The sequence below is a fragment of the Perca fluviatilis genome, chromosome 12, assembly GCF_010015445.1.
Source record: "Perca fluviatilis chromosome 12, GENO_Pfluv_1.0, whole genome shotgun sequence".
In the NCBI taxonomy this organism is placed as follows: Eukaryota; Metazoa; Chordata; class Actinopteri; order Perciformes; family Percidae; genus Perca; species Perca fluviatilis.
Window position 1 is genome coordinate 7,879,469 of NC_053123.1, and position 24,359 is coordinate 7,903,827.

At 40.4% G+C, this 24,359-nt stretch overlaps 1 protein-coding gene across 4 annotated transcripts in view; it reads left to right on the forward strand.

The window, feature by feature from the left end:
- Positions 1–14,411: 14,411 nt before the first annotated feature.
- slc39a10 (solute carrier family 39 member 10) overlaps positions 14,412–24,359 on the forward strand; it is a 32,642-nt gene continuing 22,694 nt past the window's right edge. Inside the window, exon 1 of one of the 4 annotated variants that reach the window (XM_039817836.1) lies at positions 14,412–14,572. In XM_039817836.1, the coding sequence (XP_039673770.1) occupies positions 14,474–14,572 (99 nt within the window). In that variant the 5' untranslated portion in view covers positions 14,412–14,473. Of the gene's footprint in view, positions 14,573–14,626; positions 14,691–17,761; positions 17,992–24,172; positions 24,343–24,359 lie in introns of those variants that run through there. The other 3 variants (XM_039817838.1, XM_039817839.1, XM_039817837.1) reach the window with 3 other exon arrangements.

Below are 24,359 nucleotides of genomic sequence, written 5' to 3' on the forward strand. Positions count from 1 at the left end.
CAGTTTCAGAAAGAGAGGGAACTTAACCTCAGAGCAGGGCTGGACTGGGACAAAAAATCGGCCCTGGCATTTTTGGCCCAGGCGGCCCACACCCACCGTGATTGGTCAGACACATTCCCTGCAGATAGTCCTCTTAAAATATGCGTGCATTCTCTGATATGAGTTGCCTAGTGTTCTGCGTTCATGTGATAGTTTTTGATCCTTCAAGAGGGGTCTCAAGACTTATCTGTTGATCTTACACTTAAATAATTCATTCATTCTTAGAGTTATAATTTGTATATTTATTGTATTTTTATTACTTTTTATTATTGATATTTGATACTGTATTGCCATTATTGTTATTATTATTATTTTGCTTAATATTGGCTTTAAAAACTGTTTACTGTTAATTGTAACAATGTAAGATTAATATTTTATCGCTTTGGACATAAGTGCCTGCTAAATACAATAACCATAACCATAACCCTTCTCAAAAGCTATGATAAAGCTGAGAGTAGTATATGCCCTGGAGAAGAGCACCAATACAAGAGAAGCTAATTAAGCCATTCAAGGAACACTGATGCTTGTATCAACACTGATTTTATAGATCACACAGACTTTTCAGCTACCCAACAGGCTAACCGCTAGCATTTTGAAATGTAAGCTTAAACAGTTAGGTTACCTGACAGCCACTAACTTTAATGTTACAGCCAAACTGCTTGTTATCGTTATGATGTGACACACACACAGACACACACACACACACACACACACACACACACACACAGCCTCCCTCCCTTCCTGAGAGTCCCTGTTAATTTGCCTACTCCTTACCACATCGTCCTCTACTCTCTCTTCCATCTTTTCCTCACTCGCTCCCATGGCCCTGTCATGGTCACTCAGCTTCTTCCCTGTCATGATGCTGTTTCTGCTTCTCTGTATAGCCAGCCACCTCTCCTCCTTCCTCTACTTCAAGTAATGCTGATGTTGAAGCAGCTACTACAGCCCCAAACATGTCAGAAATGTTGGCACATTTTGAGGAATCCGCCTGTAGATTCTCAATCTTGTTCTCCTGTAATTTCTCTGCACCTCCCTTGCACTTTGGTGGTCGTTTGTCCATTTTAACGTGGATGCTAAACTTCCAGCATATTTTCAGCCTGGAGTGGTTCCTGGATTTGATTGGGTCAGGCCAATGCCAATAAAGAAAATTAACCAATGGGCCACTGTGAGTTCTTTATGGGCCTGCCCGGCCAAAAAAATAAAAAAGGCCTATTTATATCGGCGATTCGGCCCAAAAGTGCGTCGGCCCACCGAGAAAATGCCAGATGGCCAGTCCAGCCCTGCCTCAGAGTCAGTTACTATGGAAGAAGCTGTATTACTTCACAGGGAGTTAAACATACATCGGGAGATGATATTGAGGCCCCGACTATAGATGCATTTTCATCTCCAGATACTAGCCTACCTATTTGAGCGGTATGGTTTTTCTTCCCAGTCTATCAAATATGTAGCCTACATAACCTTATCGTCCTCATATCACTAACATTACCCATCGTGGACATGCTCTTACATCCCAGCACATTCTTTGTGTCGCATTACGTTTTTGCAAACATCACTTTTCTTTACACCACTGGTGATGCGGAGCATATTAGTAAAGCCACTGTATAGCAAAGTGCCGTCAGAAGAATTTAACTCGCTCTGAAACGTTTTCTAAACATTTTTGGAGTGTTCCCTGGACACAAACCAGTGAGAACCATTAAAAAGGAGTTTGAAATAAAAGATTTTGAATTATAATTCTGTTAATGAAGGTGCTGCAGCCTCAGAATGTGATTAGAAGGCCTAGGACTTTTTTCCCCTAGTATTGCACCTAAATTAAATAGATTATAGATTCAATGCCATTTCACCAGTAATATTATACTTATGATTAAATATGATATTAATACACTCTATTGGAACTTACGCATTTACTCTAGCAGCAATTTTCTCCCACGCAAATTCTTGCTTTTTTAACGAAATATATGTTCAAACTCACTGTATGTGCGCATGAGTATTGCTCCTTTCATTAAGCACTTGTCTGGACAGTTGTGCACACTGGTCTTTGTAGACCAAATAGCATATTTGTCTCAACGGATAGATTATCAGTCTAAACCTTGCAACAATCTAACTCTAAAGCGAGGACCCTATGTACTTCCGGGATTGCTCCGGTGCTGCAGGAAATGCTGCCGGATGCATGTCTTTTCGCTGATGTCCGTTTCCTTCTGCTTTCTTTGTGTTAAAATTTTAAACTCTAGTGGATTTATGAGGACTATGGTTAACTCCTCCTCAGATCTCTGCAGGGTAAATCCAGACAGCTTGCTAGACTGAGGGTGGCTGATTTTTAATTTGCTGTTTGACAATATGATGACACTCAGCGCTACTAGAGGTCAAAAACTCCACAGGGAGCCGATGAGGTAAGTTCATTTTGGGAAATATGCTAATTTATAGGCTAGTTGCTTTCTTGCTGAGAGTTTAAAGAAGCAGTGTGTAAGGTTTAATGGCATCTAGCAGTGCAGATTACATCCAACTGAACACACCTCCGCTCACCCTTCCCTTTCCAAACGTTTAGAGAACCTACGTTGGCCTTCAGGTAACGTAAAAACGGCAGTTTTGTGTGTCCATTCTGGGCTACTGTATAACATTGCGGTGCAACATGGTGGGCTCCGTGGAAGAGGACACGCTCCCTATGTAGATATGAAGGGCTCATTCTAAGCTAACGAAAAAACGATGATTCTTAGTTTCAGGTGATTATACACATTACTATTCCATTCCTGCCAATAGATCCCCCTAAATCCTACACACTGGCCCATTCTGATGAGAATATTGATACCATTCCCATGTCTGTATGCTAAATATGAAGCTGCTTCCCCCTATTTTTAGTGCGTATGCTACAAACAGGCATCTGGCAGTAGATTCATATAAGACACGGACAGAGAGGTATCAATCTTCTCATCTAACACTTGGTAAGAAAGCAAGTAACTATTAGTTACCAAAATGTTGATTTAACAATTCAGTTATTTCTTTTTTTATGAAAGGAGAGGTCATTGATTAAAATAAAAAGAATAAGAAGATAAGAAAAGGTGCAATTGGAAATCAGAAAAGGTGGGTATTACTATCAGAAATTTTTTTGTGTCCTGTAGGCAATTCCTGGGGTGCTACGGAAAATGTCAATTCTCAACTCACATGCCATTATCTAACGTATTCTCTGTGTTTAAAAAAAAAAAGTATTAGTTTCATGAAGTTGACCTTTGCCCTTTAGAAAACCATTGGACCATTCCCGTGACCTCATATCCTCAGATCTCTGAGCAGCAGGTCTCATGAGTTAGCAGCCTGTGTTCAGGATCAAAGGGAAGATGCATTCCTCTTGCACTTTTCTCGCTGGTTCCATGGCAGATGAAGAATGAAACATGGCCTGCTTATTGAATAACCGCATCGACGCTTGTGGCTAAGTACGCTTGTGATCTTTCAAATTAAACTGATGGATCATGACAGCACATGGCAAAACGGATTTGGGATGTCAGGGTAGAGGCTCGCCACAGCCATCAGATGAACAGTTTCCATAACAAATGTGACTGAAAACTCATAAAATTATGATAATGATTAGGTAGTGTAATAAAATCTGTATATATCAAATCACCTTTTGTATTGCTATGCTGCGCTGCGGGCTATCAGTAACTATAGAAGACTGGAATAGGAGTGATGTGGAAATGATTTTTTTTCGAGAAGAAAAGAAATAATATAAATGAAGAATTCCCATGTGGGTGAAATCAAAATGTCCGCTATTATTTTTGTCATGGTGGTGTGAGCTGTAATCATAACTCCTTGTGATGACTGCCATACCTGGAAGATATGAAAGAAGAAAGGAATGGTTTCTATCTTAAATAACAAAAAAATGTTGTGGCAGCAATAATACAAACCTACAGTATTGGTTTGATCACATGTGACGTGACGAAAAACTTTTATTTTCTGTCTTTTGTCTGTGGACATTTTGCAGAGGTAAAGGAAGAAGAAAGCAAGAGCGAAACAAAAGGAGCAACAAAAGGAAAATAGCAAAGGAATAGGGTATAAAGAATGACACCCAGAACGTATGCTTCATCTGAGTGACAAGTCTCATAAATGTTTTTATGTGATCTCCCAAGAAAGCAGGTCTAGGCAGGTGTCAAAAAAATAAGTGGCAGAGATGGAAAGAGTGAGAGGTTGGGGGGGAGAGGTAGAGTGTAGGAACTCTCTCTGGATTTATAGTGGAAATCAACCAGTGGTTAACTAATTTTAATGTAAGAGGTTTAAGTTTCTGATGGTTGGTATATCTGTTCATGCAACAAGTCCTTCAAATTAAACGACAAAATACTTTGTTGGCCCTTGCCCTTCAGAACGACACATAAGCGTTTTTCTAACATCGTCTTTTCAAATTGATCTGACGTTAATGCTATAGGTCAACGTTTGATTAGGTTTAACACATGCCGACTTTGTTTGGGTTAAAATTGGGTTAGGGGTGGCCGGGTTCGCTCAGTTGATAGAGCAGGCGCACATGTATAGAGCTGTATGCCTCGAAGCATTTCCTGCATGTCTTCCCCCTCTCTCTCCCCTTTCATATCTAGCTGTCCTTTCCATTAAAGGCTGAAATGCCTAAAATAAATCTTTAAAAAAAAACATTGTGTTAGGAGACCATTAGTCTCGCTTTGCCAGACCATCCACTTGCTGCGGAGCGAAGGAGGGTCTGGCTACGCCACACAGCATTCCAGGTTGGGAAAAAAACGTGCTCTGGTTTATTGGCATTTCTTTAAACCAATCCCAATCGTAAGCTCCGCACAGAGCCGCTGTAAAATATTTGTGCGAGCGAAAACTCAGATTGGACAGATAGTCTAGCAAGCTGTCTGGATTTACCCTGCAGAGATCTGAGGAGCAGTTAACTATAGTCCTCAGAAATCCACCGGAGGTTAGAATTCCAACACAAAGAAAGCCGAAGGAAGGTGAAAATACATGCGACTGGCGGAATTTCCTGCGGCACCGGAGCAATCCCGGAAGTGGAACGTCAAGGAAATAGACTAGGGGACCATTGTCATCATGGTTCAACACATCTACATGCTATATTGGGTTCGTATGACATCCCACAAAAACGTACGCACAACAATTTGTACGATATCCTACGAAATTACTGCGACTGTTGGCTGGTCAGGTGACGACTGGTCACATGACAGTGAAGTTTAGTAGAGATAAGGTGACTGGGATACAGGGCACTGCGAGGTGATGCTCCTTTCAGTGGCCGTTGCAATGGAGTTTAGCTGTCCGATCATCGTTGACATCATGCGGCTGCGTCAATAAAGTTTAGGCACCAAAATGTTTTAAGATTAGAAAAAAAGATTATGGTTTGGATTAAAACACCGGTCCCCTTAAGTAGTACTCCTGATCAGGGGCGTAGCACAAAATTCTGGGCCCTGTAGAAAGGCATTATCTATTGGCCCCTCCCGACATCTACAGCAATTCATTCTAGCATCTTTTTGGACCCTCCTCACATGAGGGCCCTGGGTACTCAGTCCCATTTACCCAACCCCAATCCGACACCCCTGCCCCCCTATACATGAACACTCATTTCCTGGGTGTAAGTTTTCAAACTCAGGCGCAACACAACTCATTTCACATATGTAAGGAAGATTCTGGAGACCTTGATGAATTACCAGACGTGTATAAAGTACTAGAGACCCATACTTGAGTAAAAGTACAACACAGAAGCATTTAATAAACACTTAATTGAGGTGAAAGTCTTGTGTTTTCCCCGGGACACCAACTCTGCTTCCTGGCTCGTTTTATAACCCTCCACCTGAACCTCCTACCTACTCTACGCGGACCAAAGCGGACTTTTTTTTTTTACAGCAGCAGTCAATGTGGTGCATACAGTAATAAATACGTGGAATACAATTACAGCGCATTACTTATCATAGCTATATGTACAAATGGTTTATGTGAACAGCCTGCATGGTTGCAATAATAACCACTTGTTTGTGATTAGGGACAATTGTGGTTGTGGTTAAGAGAAACCTACGTTGACGGTCAGTACAACGGGAAACAACAGTGTTTTCCTGTGTCAAAGTCTGACGTCTTGTTGACCCATCCCCCCTCGACCGCTTCCCTCTACAGACTTTGTGCCTCTATAACTTCTCATCATTTCCTCCATTACTCCTGGTGTAGACAATAGCTATAAATCCTACCGCCACTTAAGGGCTTTATCACTTGTAAACTATGTAAACATATGTCTGACATTTTCCTTTGGAGGGTCTTCGTGTTAACTGCCCAGCTTTCTTCAAAAAATATCCTACTGCGTTTGCTTTGTGTGTTTCAGAGAAGGTAATACATTAGTACATGACGCTGGGGGTCAATGGCAGTACCACCAGATATCTACTGTGGAGTTTTTGATTTTACAGTACAAAACAACAAAAACCAATATTAAGAGCAATACGGTTATTGATCGCGCTGCAGCAGACCATTTAAACTCTCCATTGACTTATAACGTCAGCGGAACAACTGTAACATTTTACAACAATGGCAAGAACACATCTTATTACAGAGCATATAACAGAGAGCGCAATGTCGCCAAATGCTTCCCTTCATCTTTGTCACGTTATTTAAAGCAGAATATATTTTACTTTGATCGGCCCTCGTATGTAGACATGAGATTTTGAGCACCTTTGAAATTTTGTTTCTCTGCAGGGAGCCTTTGAACATGCCCGAATCTTTCCATGTAAGATCTCAGAGTGGGAGAAATAGCAACAAAGCTGCTATTGACAGGAGGAGCTGCGGCTGAATCTAAGAAAATGTCAGAGCTGTCAGGAATTTAGAAACACTCCTCTGTGCATGGAAAAAGACAGGATTTGGCTTAAAAGAGTGTTTTTTTATTTGGAACACTTGATCTTGTACAGAAACAGCTCCTACTCCATGTGAAGAACAGTGAATAACACTTAATATATACTTTACCTTCAGTACCTTTTCATGTAGTTTATAGTTATCAAAAAAGACGGGGGGCCAAGAGTTTTCTCTTTTTATTTGTCTTTAGATAGAGTTTCACATGTGACATGACGAAAAAAAAATTACACGGGGCTTAGGCTTATGAAATGTGTGAATATGAGCGAACAGCTATAAATCAACAGTAATTAATTAGGCACTTTTCCTCCTTGCTGTACACAATAAACATCCATGTTTGTTAGGGATTTAAACGTGCAAATACACATAATGTTGCTGGATTCAATAGGCATTAGCTCTCTAACATTCTGCCCCTCACAGATTTATAAGGCAATATAATACAGTATGTGATGCATGTTTTCTGCCCCCAAGTGGCCAAAAAATCTATTAATGTAGCTTTATGAAAACATTTCAATCTTTATACCTAAATTGCATACCTGATATGCCAAACAAATAAACATGAATTTCAAAACTCCACTGCCAGTATGTTTGTGACAAGTGCTTCTGCTTTTGTGCGACCGCAGCAGATGTGTTTAGCTATAGCCGAGTCAGGGTACAGTTTTGGCGTTAACTTCATAGCACAGTCAAGCGATCTGTATGACTGTTGGGGGGGGTCACACAGTTGAACACAGAGGTCAGCTCAGCAGCAGCTATTTTATTATACATGGTACACGTCATCCTCCCGCTTAAAGAAGGATGAGACCAAAGCTTTGTGCTGTTAGTTATACTGTACCGGTATGTAGTTTGCTGCTGGCATGCAGCCTGATGTCTGCATCCCCCCCCCCCCCGTGTGAAATTCCAAACTCCTACATACTGTATATCACAAAACGCTTTGTTTGCATCACGTGAAACTGCAGTAATGAAGGGGTATTTCCCTACCCTGTCCTCCTGGTACCTGCAGAGACATTTTTGCTTTTTAGCTACGTGTTCATCGGATCCTGGGACACTAGCCTGAGCCTCCATTTCAACAATGAATGAATGAATGAATGAATGAAAAATAGCAATGCGTGTTATCAAAATTCGCACCTAGCCGCCTATTGCAGCCAATGAGCTGCCGACGGGAACTGGCTGCAGGACGACTCAATCACCATGATTATGCTGCCCGTTTTCTTAAAAAATGCGATGGAATATGCGGGATATTTATGCAATTTTATGCGATGAAATTGCGGGAACTTGCAAAAATTGCGGGAACTTGCAAAAATTGCGGGAACTTGCAAAAACTGCAGTTTGATGAAAAAGAGAAGAAAAATTGATTCCCCCAACACCCTGCTTTTTTTAAACTTAATTTCCAAAAATAGTTTACAGATATTCAGTCATTGCAATAAGTAAACAAATAAGATTTAAAAAAAATACATACAAATATTATAATATTAAAGTAAAAATAAAAGTAGCCTAATAGTCTAAACAGAGGGAAATAAAAGATACAAAAGAGACAGACTTTCAAAAATCGTTAATAATATAGACAGCAGGAGCACTTAAACAAAGAAATTTGAGTAGACATCAGATATTAAGATAGCTTTCTTATTGGATACCAACTTAAGAGACTCAAAGTACATGTCAAATTCAACCTCCAACACCTGCTTTTCGATGATGTTCACGTCGCGTAATTACTTCACTTCATAACGTTCCCATGGCAACAGGGGAAAATGGCTGCTCTTGTGTGAAGTGAAGTAAACGCAACGTTCTCTTAATACATCCATGGATATATGTGACTTTTTTGCAACGAAAATGCGGGGATTGTGAAATCATGCAAGCACCGCATATTTTGCGCGGAAATCGGCAATTTATGCCGCGAAAGTGCGGCATATTTGAAAATATGCGCCCCCGCATGAATATGCGGACTTTGGCTGATTATGCATTGAATTATGAGATCACATAATCGCGTTTTTCTGGAGGGACTGTAATTTTCGGGAAAATTAGGGCAGGATTTGGGACTGCTTTTTCAGGAATTTTTCAGCGGATTTCAGGACTGTCCCGAATTTTTCAGGACGTCTGGTCACCCTATATCTGACCATATGGAAGTGTTTAATCAGGTGATCTCTAAAGGGCACGGGGATGAGTGCACCAAGCATAGCTTCGAATTATTTTTGTTTGAATTAGTCAGGTTTGCCATAAAGGATAGTAGTTCATATTGTTCATTTAGATTAATGGTTTAAAAAGTCGAAATAAGTTGCAATTTGACGGCGTGAATAATATTTTAAAAAGTTTTCTGTAATGACAGAACGGGCAGAAGTTACTGAATTGTTAACTAATAAACAAATTAGCCAAAGTGATAGGTTTCATTTTATTAGTCATGTCAGAAAAACCTACCACTAGTTTAACTTTCTTACCCCTATTACAGCTTCTGAAAGTAATTTATTTAATTTATTAACATTACAGACATATAACGCCATTATTCATATGGAGTTATTTTTATTTCTTTATAACCCAAGCAAAAAAAAAAGGTTTGAGAGCATATTTCTCTCACGGCAATCAAAACATTTATTTTATTTGCTTGGGTTATATAAGAAACAAAAATAACTCCACAGTTTCACAATTAATTGTGTGTGTGTTTCATAGCCAACTGCAATAACTGCATAAGCCACAAACCATGGCAACAAGTGTGTCCCAGCCATGTGCAACATTTTGTTACTTAGTAACAAAAAGAAAAACAGTTTCCGTTGTGTTGTGGTGCTGCTTGCAGCGTGTTTCTGTCTTTAGTTGTGTTTTTTGCTAAATGCTGCGCATGTGTCGTCAAATTGTTGAAGATGCTTACTTATTTTGCTTGTGTTTGGTCTATTTGCATGTGTTTTCTTAATTTGCAGTGCTTTGAGCTCTCAGGGCCACCGTAGTCCTGACACATTACAACATCTGCATGAACTGGTGTGGCTCATAGTCTTGATTACACACAGCAAGTAAATTGGAATATGAAATTCCCTGCAACCTCATATAAAAAAAAATCATAATATCGAAAACATGTTCTGACTTAGGCTACTGATTTACATTGATCAGCGACTTTTAACAGCACTTTTGAATGGGCTTCATAAATTAAACAGAAAACACATGTATTGAATCACATATGAGTGTATGTATGAATGTATATAAGATTACTTTCTTTCTTAGAAAACATGAAGTTGTCTTTTCTTTAAAAGTGTTTACCAACAACAGCCATAAGATCATAGTGCTCCTGTCTCTGCACATTAAATATTATTACTGTGATCAACTTCATCATTGCATATTCACAACAGCAAGCCTAATGGAGCTTGTTGGGCGCTCTCCTTCGGCTTACATTGATCTAGGATATGTTAGTCGGAGAGGCTGGGTGTTGCATGGCGATCGGAGTAGTATTTGTGTGCGTTATAGCTTTGACAAGTACAACAAAACCTGGGGGGGAACAAGTAAGTGCATCCGCCTTTTCTCCAACCTCTACCCAATTAAAGAGAATGAAAAATCCATGATCGCTCATTAGATGGGTACAGATGGCTAATGAGCTGATATTTAAAACTTGTCACGTGCCACGTCTCTCTCTCTCATTCTCTCCCAGTGTCTCTGCCTCTTTCTCTCTTTTTCTTTCTGTCTTTGGCTGCCCTCCAGGACAGAGCACCAGGGTGCCAATATTGCTCTGCATCAGCAAAATGTCAGCCAGGAACACGCACGCATGCACGCACGCATGCACGCACACACACACGCATGCACGCATGCACGCACAGGATCCAGACTGCATATCCCCAATTCCATCATGTGAAAGGACCCATTCAAGATGGACAACCTTAATTTGACTCTGGTAATATAGGTTTATAATAGGGTATATGACTCGAATTAACTATTTCACTTGTGTCTGTAATTATGCACATGATAGCTGTTCGAGCCCTTATGGCCTCAGGCAGGTGTGAAGTTATACTTGTTGTCCTCATTAAGAATCACCTTAACCTTTTAACCACCGTGTGATAAAAAAGGGCAATTCCAGCCGGAGTCAATGCCTCATCGTTCATGCCAGTCGTCAATTCGTGGGCAAAAGCTGCGTCAGGTAGATTGCCTGCAGACCATAACCACTCTAGTTGCAGTGCAGGAAATATTACCTCAGTAATCTGCAGCAAGAGGCATTTCAGCAGGAAATAGCTCCCTGTGCTGGGGTTGTATATATGGCCGGGGCTGAGTCAAGCTCATAATTCAATGCGGTCGTTGGCACTTTTCATCCTCTCTCCGCTGGAGCCGGGTACTGGCTAAATGACAGTGAAAGCCACAATGGCACTTCCACCATTGCTTTACGACTGGCAGAGACCCTGGGGCACCATGACTGGAGTGCTAAGTGAGAACACGGCTGCCAATCACTTGATATTAATCTCTGTGTGATCAGGGGAGACAGCCAGGCATGAGAGGGGGGAAACCTGGGCTGGGGAGGAGCTGGGAGGTGGACCCAGCTGGTGCAAGGCCGACAGAAATTAGCCGTGTGTCTGCTCAGAGCGTCCAAGTGCCTCACACTTACCTACACACATGCACGCACGCACACAGAGACAGACACACACACACACACAAATACACAAACACACACACACACACACAGACAGTGAAGGTCAGTGGTCCATAGCCTTTTCTCAAGTCTACCATAACGCATAATAATGGAAAGACATGAAATTTAAAAGCCTGATGAATTTCTTGAAGCACTGCACGTAAAATTATGGATCGCTTGGAAATATTGCATAAAAAGTCCAGTGTAAATATGAGGCCAAGAGCAAGGTCAAAGGTCTGCAGAGAGGACAGAGGTGGTGAACTCCTGAGGCTTGTAGTGTTACACAAATATACTATTCATTCCAATACTGGCATAATATGATTATTTTGTACAGTTATGTTAATGACTCACATATCCAAATTGATGTTACATAAATGGCATTACTGAGTCATTTTGACAGATTTTCTTTGCTCGTGCTACTGGTAAGTAAACACACACCGTTCACATTTCTTATTCATATTCTTCTATTATTTCATCGATTTTATTATTTTATCTCGTCCCTTTCTATCGTATTTTATCGTCTTTATTAAGTTATTTTAAAAAAAAAATTTGGATGGATATTTGATGGATCTTGCACTTTCCCGCATGCCTTTTTATTGGGCTCCCTCTGTCATAGATGACAGGCAGTATGAATGTGTATATACAGTATGTCTCATTCGGTGGACTGTAGAAACTGAATTGCCCTTCGGGGTTAAATAAAGCTATTTGTATCTGTATCATTTTACACCTGTAACACACACGGCACCAGACATAGCTTACATTTAAATAGTTTTAAAACTAAAAACACAGAATATGTTTGACAAAGAAATCTTAACTCAAAATCCACCTACTAGCTTTTCCCAGAGCTTTCAACCACATTTCTTTCTATACTGATTCAAATGTCTGTATAAAAAATAGTTTGAGCAAGCCCCATGTGCTGTGGAAGACAGTGAGGTGGGGCTGAAAGATCCAGAAAAAACTAGTAACTGGACCTTGAGTTCAGGTCAAGAATGGACTAACACTCAAAACTGTAGTCTTCAGTGTCATTTTGCTGCAATTTCTACTTGTGGCCACAGTGGCCGCTGTTTTCTTTCAAGTTGAGTCAAAGTAACGAATCCTTTACTGTCAGGTTTAGTTATGTATGCCAGGAATGTTGTTCAAAATGTTGTAACAACTATATGACTCATAAAAGGAATAAATATACATTTTTAGTTTCATTCCCAATTTCCTCAATTTTAAAAGTAATATCTCAGCTTGAAAACAGTCAATAACACAAACATTTTAATAATTAAAAACTAGGAACGTGGCCGGGTTGACAAAGTGGGTAGAGCGGGCGCACATATACTTGGAGGTTTATGCCTCGACGCAGAGGTCCAGGGTTCGAATCCGACCTGTGATGATTTCCTGCATGTCTTCCCCCCCTCTCTCGCCCCTTCCTCACCCAGCCGTCCTGTCAAATAATGGCGGAAAAGACGAGAAAATAATCTTAAACAACAAAAAAACTAGGAGCAAAATTGTTTGCATCATATCATATTTTTGCATGTTTCAAGTTTCAAGAACCATTTTAATGCAATGATTTAACAAGCCTTAACTTCCCAGGTCCAGGGCTGTTTAGCCAGGATTATGACTACTGTATAAAATGACATGGTCTTTTGCTACACCCTTGTGTTATTGCTTCTTTTATAAAAATGTCAATAAAGAAATTCTTTAAAAAAATGAAATACGGAATCTATCTATTGTATTTTTATTTAAAGAATTGAGTAGTTCATGTTTCGCCTTAAAGAGTCAATGCTGAGTGTAAACGTACCAGAATCAGCCTTAAAACCCTACTAGGCGTAATCTGTAATTTCACAAGGTTATTAAAACCTCCACATTCCCGGAAACAATACAGAGGACAAGACACCCATGTCCTCAGTGGGAGCCAGGACCCTGCTCAGGTCATGTGCCCCTACATGCCATGCTCGATGGTGTTTTAAGCTCCCAACGTCTCCATTGCCTAATCAACTTCAAGGCAGCTCTGCGACCGTTGACTTCAAGGCACCTAACCCTAACCTTAACCCTAACTATAACCATTGCCTAATCCTAGTGTCTTCCAGGCAGCGCTGCCTGGAAGGAGATGTTGGGCGCTTAAAACACCGATAAACACATCCCACACTGTCATGATTTGTGCTTCTAGCCAGATAAAACTGCACTCAACCATTAGATAAATAACTTTCCATTGATTGGTGACTTGGTCATGAAAAACCTTCTTAAGATGTTTAATTTGGCAAACATTAAAAACAAAAAAGTCCAACCATTCAATCATGTTTTGATATATGCTTGTGAACATTGTGGGCCTATGTGTTAAATGTACTGTTGATGGGCTAAAACAAACCGTTAAGGGTGTTAGTTTAAATTTGTGTTTTAAATATGTGAATGAGGAACCTGCACACCAAAAAAGTCATATTCAGCTGGTTTTAACACGCATATTCAGCTCTTCTCACTTTTCCCCATCGGATGGATTAAAGTAAGCCTATGTATTCCGTTTTTTTTCTCTCTTTTTTTCCTTATTATGTTGGGTTTAAACTTAATACACTTTGTAAAGACTTTAGCAGCTTTGACATCTATATGTGGCGAATGAAGACTAAACTACATTAAACATTTTTGCAAACTATAGTTTAAGAAATAATCATCTCTATAGCCTACTTGCAGAAACGTGTGGTGCACAGCATGACACTGTAATTAAATAAGACTACGTTTAGTGTCAGAGCAAGGGTTATGACCTCATCTTGCTATTCTCAAATGATGAGCTTTGACTTTCAAAACACAGCTCATCTGAATTAAAATTAGAGGGTGTATTTATTTGGTGACGCGGGTGTGGTATTTACTCATCGCTGTCTGTAGGGTACATAGTTTCCTTAGCCAGTCATATGACAGCCCAGACACAATCTGGCGGAAAGAAACGTCAGTGCTTTCTTCAATGCACACTGCGCAGATAGCGCAGACTGTTGGCCGGCCCTTGCCGGGATTCTACGGATAGTTCGCAAGAGGCGTTGGTGAATGACCTGCCTTTCGTGTGTTGACGTAAACCAGACGGTATATTTCTCTTTTTTTTTTTGGTACCGAGCGAAGAGGAAATGCACACGGCACTCGAGTGAGGTAACTATATAAAAACCCATTTGTTGTCATTCACTCCCACAACATGGACCCGGGCAGCGTTTGCCACAACGTGTCGATGTTACCACCAACTATTGAGAACATCTGATACGGAATCTAAGTCAGCAAATGTTACCGTTGCTCTTTGTAGGCTGTGAGCTAGCTAGTTTCCTGTGAGTCGTATGCTAGCTAACGTTAGCTGATTGAAATGTTGCCTTCCTCTCCAAGCTAGCGTAGCGTTAGCCTGTACAAAAGGGGCGACTCTAACAAAACAAGCCAGCGGGCTTTGAACGTGTAGCTCGGGCAGCTTTCCGGGGGCTTGTTTGGGCGACTAGTTGTGTGTGCTGGTGGTTTAATTATATTATCAGTTTAAAAGCTGAGTATGTTGTAGGCACGTTTCAATGACGAGGATGAGTAGTATTCACTGTTAGTGTTGCATTATGCGCACCACGTGCAGTGTTCAAGCCCCCTCCGTTAACCAGAGCGATGGGCGGTATCGCTGCTGCGATTCAGCGCGACTTCACTAGTCTTAAAGCAAAGCAAACTTGTCTGGTTTGTGTTTGATATAGCATTTATTTTTTTTCATTAACTTGCATTTTCACCTACCTTATTGGGCGGGCACATGTGTAGCTAGTGATTGCTCATTTTGGTCATACAGTATGCAAATTTGACGTTGTCCCTTCTAATAAATATTCAATGCGAATATTAAACAATCAACAAAGTTGAAGAGCACTAGTGTGATCTCACTGATGTGAGATCATTAAGCATGCAAACAGCATGCAACAGCTGCCATAAACACATGTTCCTATTCATGAAGAAACAGTTGTAAAATTTGCATTTATTCCACACAGTCACATTACATATCCTCATAAACCAGTCCATTCAACGTAAGACTTACACTGCTGCAATATTAAAATGTCTGTAGGTTGAAGTTTGATAGTCTTGTTAAGGATGTGATCAGTGATGCTAGTTTTTTGTTAAACACAACTCCCATTTTCTAAAATCTCCTCATCCTTGATGATTTTCATCAACTGACAGAATTAGAGAAATCATATGCTCCCCTCCGTTAAGCTGTATGTTTTATTATAAAATGCCAATATGCATCCTATCCTATCAGTAATGAAAGATGTAATCAAAACATTAAACGACTAACAAAACTCCTGGTTAAAAAAATACAATCAACCAAATTGATTTAATAAAGCAAGAGAGCAGATTTTTATGTGGTGTGGGTGTCCTCAGTGTGCAACATCCTTGTATTAACTGTTCTCTCGTTAGCTCCAGTCAAATAAAGAAGACAAAGAATTGCTATGCCCTCAGGATTAGAGAAGGTTCAGTCTGTTAAAACACGATTAGCTTCAATGTTGACATGGAAATCCTCTATAGGGATTTAAATGGATTTGTGCCATGTATGTAATCTGTGCCTCCTTGTGCACCAAGTGGATGAATAATGCAGGTCTCATATACTGTTAAACACAACAATTTTATTTATGTTTTGAGCACTGCATAGTTCTCACTTAACACATGATTTGGGACCAGGGGCTTAGTAAATTATGTTATTTTTTCTGACTTGACAGAGCTCCTCCAGAGCCACTGAAGATAAACAATTTCCACAGGCCGAGTAGTAGTCAACATGACTGGCAAACTGGCCTTCATGTGTGATGTCAGTGAAATTCACCTTCAAGTATTGAGCTGTGTTACCAAACCTTATTTACAACATACTTGAACCAGTTTATGATTGCAGCATACAGCTTGAAAGTATTATGCACAGACGTTCCATTGTGTCATTGTGTATTTCAGAACGCTTACAGTGCTACATGAATAAGTGTTGCCTTTGTAATGTAGTAAACAGCCTTCAAAGTCCATAATATTTACATCCCAAGTAAAGTGTATGATTGGGGCTCAGCAAACCCTTGACAAACAGCACCGGTCATGTTCTAACTTGGAGTTTTTGTTAAAACTGGATAGTATTCAGTCCAAGGTCCAAGGTTGTTTGAGGTCCACTGGGGTCATAGTGACAATATAAGGGCAATATACTGACGCTTAAATCAACCCAAAAGAAACAAGTGTCCTCCCTACCACTAATGTGATTAAGCAAACTAATTTACCTGAAGGTTTGGGTGATGTTTTTTGTATGGCTGTATATTATTTACAGCATCTATGTTCACCAATATGCCGCTTTTTGTGTAAGATTTCTGTTGCAATATAATTAACTAAAAGTGGCCTTTGGCAGTTTTTCCGCTGATATTACTGTCTATCCACTGACAGTTCTCATGTTCAGTTGAGTTTTTATTGATTTTTCATCAGTACATTTTTAACAAGCCCTTAAAACTAGTTTTAAAAGGACATACAGTGCCTGCTAACTGTAATAAAATGAGGAGAAGGGTGATGGTAAATCTGCAGAAAGGAGTGCATCACTCATTAAGCCTAAAGGGCCTCATTCAACCTTATTATTAACTACATCTTTTGTTGAGCTAAATAGTTTCTTTGTATATATTTATCTCATGCTTCCAGTGTCTTCAGGGGCTTACAGGTTAAAGATCAGTCCCAGATTAGGGATCCACTTCATCCTCCCTTGTGTTGACTTCGGGTGAAATTGACCCACGGTCAATTACGTCAAGGTTGACGTGAAGACAACACGGGGGTTAAAAGCCAAAAAACAATCATAAGCATAGGAGTTTTTTTTTTAATGTAATCCTACCTTGATACCTTACAGTGCACACCCTCGGTGAAAGTCCCTGTCGCTGCCAGCTGCAGGTTTTTTAGAAGAATTGTGTAAGCATTGGCCTGGCGGGTCAATTTGTTTTAGTGCTCACAATGTTGACAATCTGTTGCACGCCACACCATTCCCACACTCCTGCCGTTTATGATACAGTTTTTAATGCAGACGGGGCATTTTGAGTCCTACTAGCTAACATTTGTTAACCAATACATACCAATGCATGTTTTTACATCCACTGTTTTAATAACCGAGGTCAGGGATAACACTGCGCTGCCATTTTAAAATATTTTACACATTTCAAGTTACTGATTCACATCAAGGCAGATTAGTAAAATGGGCAGACTGTCCTACCAACATATACACCTATAGCGCCCCCCTCCCACACACACACACACACACACACACACACACACACACACACACACACACACATACACACACACGTGTACCCCATGAGTAGCTAGTCAGGTGGTTGATCCCAGACCCAGCTCCCTGACTGCTTAAACACGCAGATACACACACACACACACACACACACACACATTCCCTCCCTGTGCCTCCCTCCTCCCTGTACAAATTAGTTAAGTCACTTGACTCAAAAGCCTCAAAACAGTCAACCTGTTACTTATGTTAGTGCTGGCGTGAACAATTTGTATTGGTGTGGCGTGAACTCCTGTCCTTTTTGGCTTATTTGTGATTAGAGGTAAGTATCACTGTGTTTTGCCAAGGTGTTGTTTCTTTGACATCTGCATAGTGTACATACTCCTCCGCTGATTGTTCTGTTGACTTGTCTGTGTTTTCCTGGTCTAGCCTTGCGGCCTCAGACTCTTTTACACTGTGTATGCTATCCAGGCCACAGAGCATCAGCCACGCACCTGCGCCTTGCCCAGTGATTACTCGCTCATTTGCGTTGCAGCTCCTTGATTCCAACTGAGGAATTCAGAACTAGATACACAGCATCTTAGGCAAGGCAAGGCAGCTTTATTTGTATAGCGCATTTCAGCAACAGGGCAATTCAAAGTGCTTTACATAAAACATTAAAGAGCAGTTAGAAAACGACTCTGTGGCTTCAACTTACAAAACCTGAATTAGATGTGGTATTTCCTGTTTTGTCCTGTTTGACTCAGTAAGTTCATGGAAGTTGTGGCGTGTGTACATTGGTCTTATTTGAACCTGCATGTGTCATGGTGGCCCACAACCTAATTTCATACCACAGAGGGATGCAAAATATGTGCTGAACATTAGGGTGTTCCAGCCTTGTTTTCTTTAAGGCTGTTTGGAAAGCAGGAAATTTGTAGGACTTGGAAAGGTTGGACATTTCTTCATTAATTTATCTTCATATTCAGTTGAAGACAAGTGCGTTGGGATCTACTACTTGCACTGAAACATGTGTCTTCACCTACCACCTGTGGTGAGTCTGCTTTAATAAGTGCTATTTTCAGGCTGGCTGTTTGAAAGACTAATGTCTACGTTACTGTGAGTATGTCTGGTATTTGAGTCAGATGATTTGCAGGAGACCTACCGCACAGCTCATGACCATTTCCACAGAATAGCTGGTCTTGATCAGAGGATTGCTGGCTTGACGTGTCAAAATTACTACCTTGATCGCAGTTTGTTTTTTGCAGCAGTTGTGGGTGGTTGTCCATGTAATTACAAGAGCACTGTGTCTGTAAACATGAGGTGTATATGCTACTTGCTTGTGCTTCTTGTGGACAGTTGAGCTAAGCTGTAGACTAATGATTTCACATTCTGTCTGCCAGTGTTGGTAACGTCTCACTGTGCAGCCTCACCACTGTGCCAGTGAATGCTTAGGAAACACTGATGGGTAAGCTAAAAACAGTTGACAATAAGAGTTGGGTCGATTTCCGTTTTGTCCGGTCCGGTGTACGAGGCTAAACCGGTTTGTATTTATGTTAACCGGTTGAACCGGCATTTGTCACTATGTCTTCTTCAGGCAAATTCAAAATTAGCTGACATTAGCAACTTGTGCCGATGGCGTCCCGGCACAAAATCCAGTAGTAAAATTTGGTATACCGGTTCAGTCCGATGTTTGGCTTGATATACAAACCAGTTTGAACATTTTTACATCGTCCCAAGCCTATTAACAATCTCTTCTCGCTGTCTTCAGTGATTGTCAGCAAATATGTTTCTCTTGAACTCAGGTGTCTCATCTGTCTCTTACTATCCTGAATTTCACGATACAACAGCAGACCAAACGGCCAAAATTTGGTCCGACCAAAACAGGTAGTCTCGGTCCGGATCAAACTGAACCGTGGTCCGGTTTGTTTATAGCGTGAAAGCATTTTTTGGATTGTTCGGACCAAATACAAGAAGCTCTGGCAGGCAAGAGTTGTGTTATCAGACCAGGGAAGCTCCTTTAAGGAATAACTAAGTGCTTAGTGTGTAGGCTTCATGAGAGTGTTTGACAGTGAATGCGGTCAGAGCAGACAGCTGTCGGCTATCAGAGCTGAGAATACATCAGCAGTTTACTTGTTAAGTGGTAGTAAATGTACAGCATAGGTTTCCGTTTGTCTCTGAATAAATGCTGCAGAAAGAAAGTTCCCGTGTCTTGCTTCTAAACATTGCAACAAAACAATGTAGAGCAGTCAGTATTAAAAACTCCAACACAGAGAGAGGTTACGAGAGGACCGGGAAGCCCGTCTACAAACCAATCAATTTGAAGTATCTGAAGACGCAGCTCACACACGTGATGACGGCAGGACGTAGTTTTGTCACTTATAGATCTTAAGTGCGCTTGCATAACTGCAGTGTGAAACCAAAACTTACCGGATCGAATGCAAAAACATGAACCTTGGTTCGGACTTTCAGGTGTGAAAGCCCCATAAGATTCCCACAGACCATCTGCTGTGAGTTGGGTCCATGTGGCAGCTGACATCTGCCCTCTCTTGCACACCTCAGGCCTTATTAAGAAAGCCTCCTATCTGGCATGTTTGTATTTGTCCTCTGACTCAAGAACAAATTGTGTAGTGCAACTTTTGGTGGTATAGTTCCCGGCTTTGCAGTATGCAGAGCCACACAGAAAACACGGGTTATATTTTTCTAAAGCAGATATCTTCATCATTGGCTTACTTGATTTTAATGCAGGTGTACAGAGAGGCTGAGAGTAGAGCTGTCAGTCTTGAAATGGAATTTTAGCATTCGAATAGTATTGTTTTTTTTTTACAATTCGAATTATATTCGAATTTCGGTATTTGTTCCAACAGCCCTAGCTGAGAGTGCATGTATTTTGTAAAAAATCTAAATATCAGATCAGGATCAGTGGCTACAACATTTTTTTTTTTATCTTTTACTTGTTTTGGAACCATTTGATTCTGTTTTCTGAATACCAGAAGTGATTTGTATCCTTCATTCCTCTTTCCGTTTCCCTGCAGCCACAGGCTCAATACTGAGATGGGAAGGATGTGTGTATGGTCGCGTGATAATCATATGAAACAGCTTAAGGGCCAATCTTTTTAAGAGGAACAACCTGGAAAAGACATTGTGACGCATGGAGTAAAATTTATAGAAAAAGGTTTCAGAAATGACAGAAATAAGATCTATGATTTTTATGTTTAAGTTCTTAAGTTGAGTTTTGCAGTTGTTTAACTTGGTTACTTGACCAATTGTTTTGACATAACACATTAATGCTTATGTCACATAGTTCGTTGCAGGCTGCAAAATTAAACTGGAGACCTTAGCAAATAGTCATTCTTAAAAGATTCTATTTTTTGTGTTTTTTAGGCTTGCTGCAGAGGAGTGAAAACCACATTCAAAATTGTTTTTTACAATACAGAACTCTCTTTTAGTAAACATTTCATTTATTAATCATGAGAAAGATTATTTATAAACCTCCTACACTCTGATTTACCCTTAAATTTGTTCCAAATGTTAGCAAAAAACGTTTCCACTTTCTGACAGTATAACATGTACATTTTCATTCCAATGTATTAAGTTATGCTGCCATTAATGAAATCCTTACAAAAAAAAAAAAAGTTCTGTCTGCTCCTCAGTGTGTCTTGTAATTCCAGTGTGCTGGCCTCACAATTCTTCTTGACTTATTTAATATCTTTGAAAACTTTGTGGTTTCCAAATAGACCTTTTTCACACCAGACCTTTTGACTTGAAATTGTGGGAAAAGCACAGATGTTACTGATAACATAGCAGTGAATCTGTTCTATTCAAAAGGCCCAGTAAGCCATGACATTGTGACAGTGAGCCAGCATGAACAATACCAGGACCCTGAAACTGAAGCAGCTAAATGGAATTCAGCCCTCGCCAATTTTATTATTGACCATTATTTTTATTAGGTCACACATACACATAAATACTGTTTTATGTGCACATAACTAAGCTGACAAATCCTGCTTTAAAATAGGACCAGGTCACTACTTACAAGTTTCAGGGGTTGTGCCCAAATTATTAAAACAAGGACACTTAAGGCCTTTTTATGCTTCTGCGGCGTATCCCCCGCAGACCCCTAACTTCTCCTGCTACAGATTTCCCACCTTGGTCAGAAAACACAGGGGAGACGCTTTGTTTCTCTCACTATGACTCTAGAGTCAGCACTCGCTCACTTCTCCCTCGCTCTATCACCCACTCCCCACACACACAAACGCCGGCTCGACGCACACACCAGCGCACAAGTATAAACATCAGGCCACTTAACGTAGGCTACGGTGAAAGCTCTGCGTGGAGCCTGTGCAGAACCATGAAATGGTCTTTACACAGATTTGGCGAATAGGACAGAAGGAGTATTTAGACATGTGATTTGTGATGTCCGCAGACCACTGGCTGTTTATTACGTCATGCTGGTCACTGTCAGCTTTCATGTCCTTAATGTTTTCAAGATATTTTAGTTTGTTATGCCATTCGGTGGGGCATAACACAAGGGATTTGTTATTACATAAAAAGTGACTAACAATCCAAAACTGTCCTGGGCGGTGCTAGGCCCATGATGCAGCAACAGTGCCCTTGCAAAATAGATAGCAGAAATAGCTGAAGGGGAGGGAGATCACATGCCGAAAGTCAGGCTTCATCCCAGTAATGTAAATTTGTTGAGCCAGGTTAATGAGAGACCGATTTATTTAAAAAAGCAAACAGTCTCAAAATGTCCATTAAACCTGTCTTTAAAACAAGTTTTCTCTATAATATTGCTAACCAAACTGCTAATGCACAATCCTCACATGCCGGTCAGTGAATGAGCCACTGGTCATTTATTGACCAGGAGTCACTCTAAGTTATAATTGGATTATACATGTTGACTTCTCTTTTAAATGGATTGTTCAGCAGAGTACTTGAAGGCACCATAGGCTGGTCCCTAGCCTTCCCACAACAATACTGTCAATTGTAAATAGAAATTAAGTATAGACTGCACAAATAGATATAGTTGCCAAATTTTACACATTATATCTGGTTACAAAGAGATACTTATTTTCATACAATCAAGTATTAAAAACTGAGGAGGACACGCTGTTGGATTCTGTCCTCCTCTCCTACTCTTTCTTTAATGCCTAACAAATCTATCTCTTTCTCTCCCTGACCCTGTATTTCACTGGTTGAAGCCTGAAAATATTGTAAACAAATTAATAACCTAACTTAATTACACTGGTCGGACTGTTCAGCTCTGTTTCAGACTGATATCTCCGATTCAGGCTGGTCCTCATCCTCAACATGTGCCTTTTTCAGTGTAAGAGTAAAAAAATGACATAACATTATTTATAATACGTTTATTTGATTGACAGCTACTACATATAGTGTTTTGACGTCGACAACCCAACTGCATTTTACCTCAAACTTGCGACTAGATAACTTTCTAAAGCAGGCGCAATCGCTTGTTTGCTAAGAGTCGGGTTGGGACTCCAACATTAACACACTGACAACATTGTATTCACAATATAAAATATTTTTATAGCACTTTTTAATGTGTGATTGTGTTAATGTGTTCACGAGATACCAACCTTTCGTGAACTTGTGAATTTTGCAAGCCGTCTTCTCTCGTTTTCATGGAGACGGACACTGTGTGCACGGGGGGAGTGAGTGTGTGTGTGTGTGGGTGTGTGAGAGTGAGATGGAGGAGAGCAGGGAAAGGAAATGCAAAACAAATACGCTGCGTGTTTTAAATAGCGTTATACATTTTGTTTTATAACGAAACGCAATGTGCGGCGGCAGGTGTTGATTGTGCGGCGCACCGCCACAAATTAGTCTACGTCTGGGAAACACTGCAGATCATATCAACATCGGTAAATATCAGTTGTCAGCCATAACAGCATGTTAATAGAGGTTATCGGTAGGGGTGCATGATATATCGACGCAATATCACGTTGCGCAATAATATATCGAAAGTGTCGCAATTACTATGCAAGATTTTGTTGATTTTGTGGAGCGCTGCGTCCCGTCCTTTGCCTGTTTGATTTAGAGCTCGCTTGAAACGCTGTAATGATCATGTTTCATTGGCCAGTTACTGTGCCTTATTTATTTATTCATGTTTGACCAGTCCAATATGACTGTCATTTGAAATAAACCCTGTGTTGTAAGAAAACTTGTTTAATTTGTTATGAATCTCTTTTGATGCGTTTTTCCATAACTTTTGTAATTTTACATATGTCTAAAAATATCGAAATTGATATCGCGATATTCATAATCGATATCGCAATATCACATTTTGTCAATATCGTGCAACCCTAGTTATCGGTATCGGCCAAACGTTTCATATGAGTTCATCCCTGAATCTGGTTATACACACAATAACACACAATTAAACTCTCGTACTAAATAGGCATTCTGGTGTTTTCCCCCAAAGGCCAAGCACAACAAAGACTCCAATCAGGAAAACACAGCAGGCTCTGTTGCTGCTCAGAGGGTGTGCTCTTAGAAATAGGTCCTGGTTTTGCCCCAACCTATCTGCTGTAAGGTTCATAGGTCACTGTTGTCTCATGTTTATAAACACTGTCTTGTCGACAGCCGTGAAGTAGCCTTGTAACCACACTTACCGTCTGCAGCCTTGAGTCAGAGCGGCATCATTCACTCCTTGGCCAAACTTAAATTTCACACAGTGGTAAGTAGCTTCGCTTC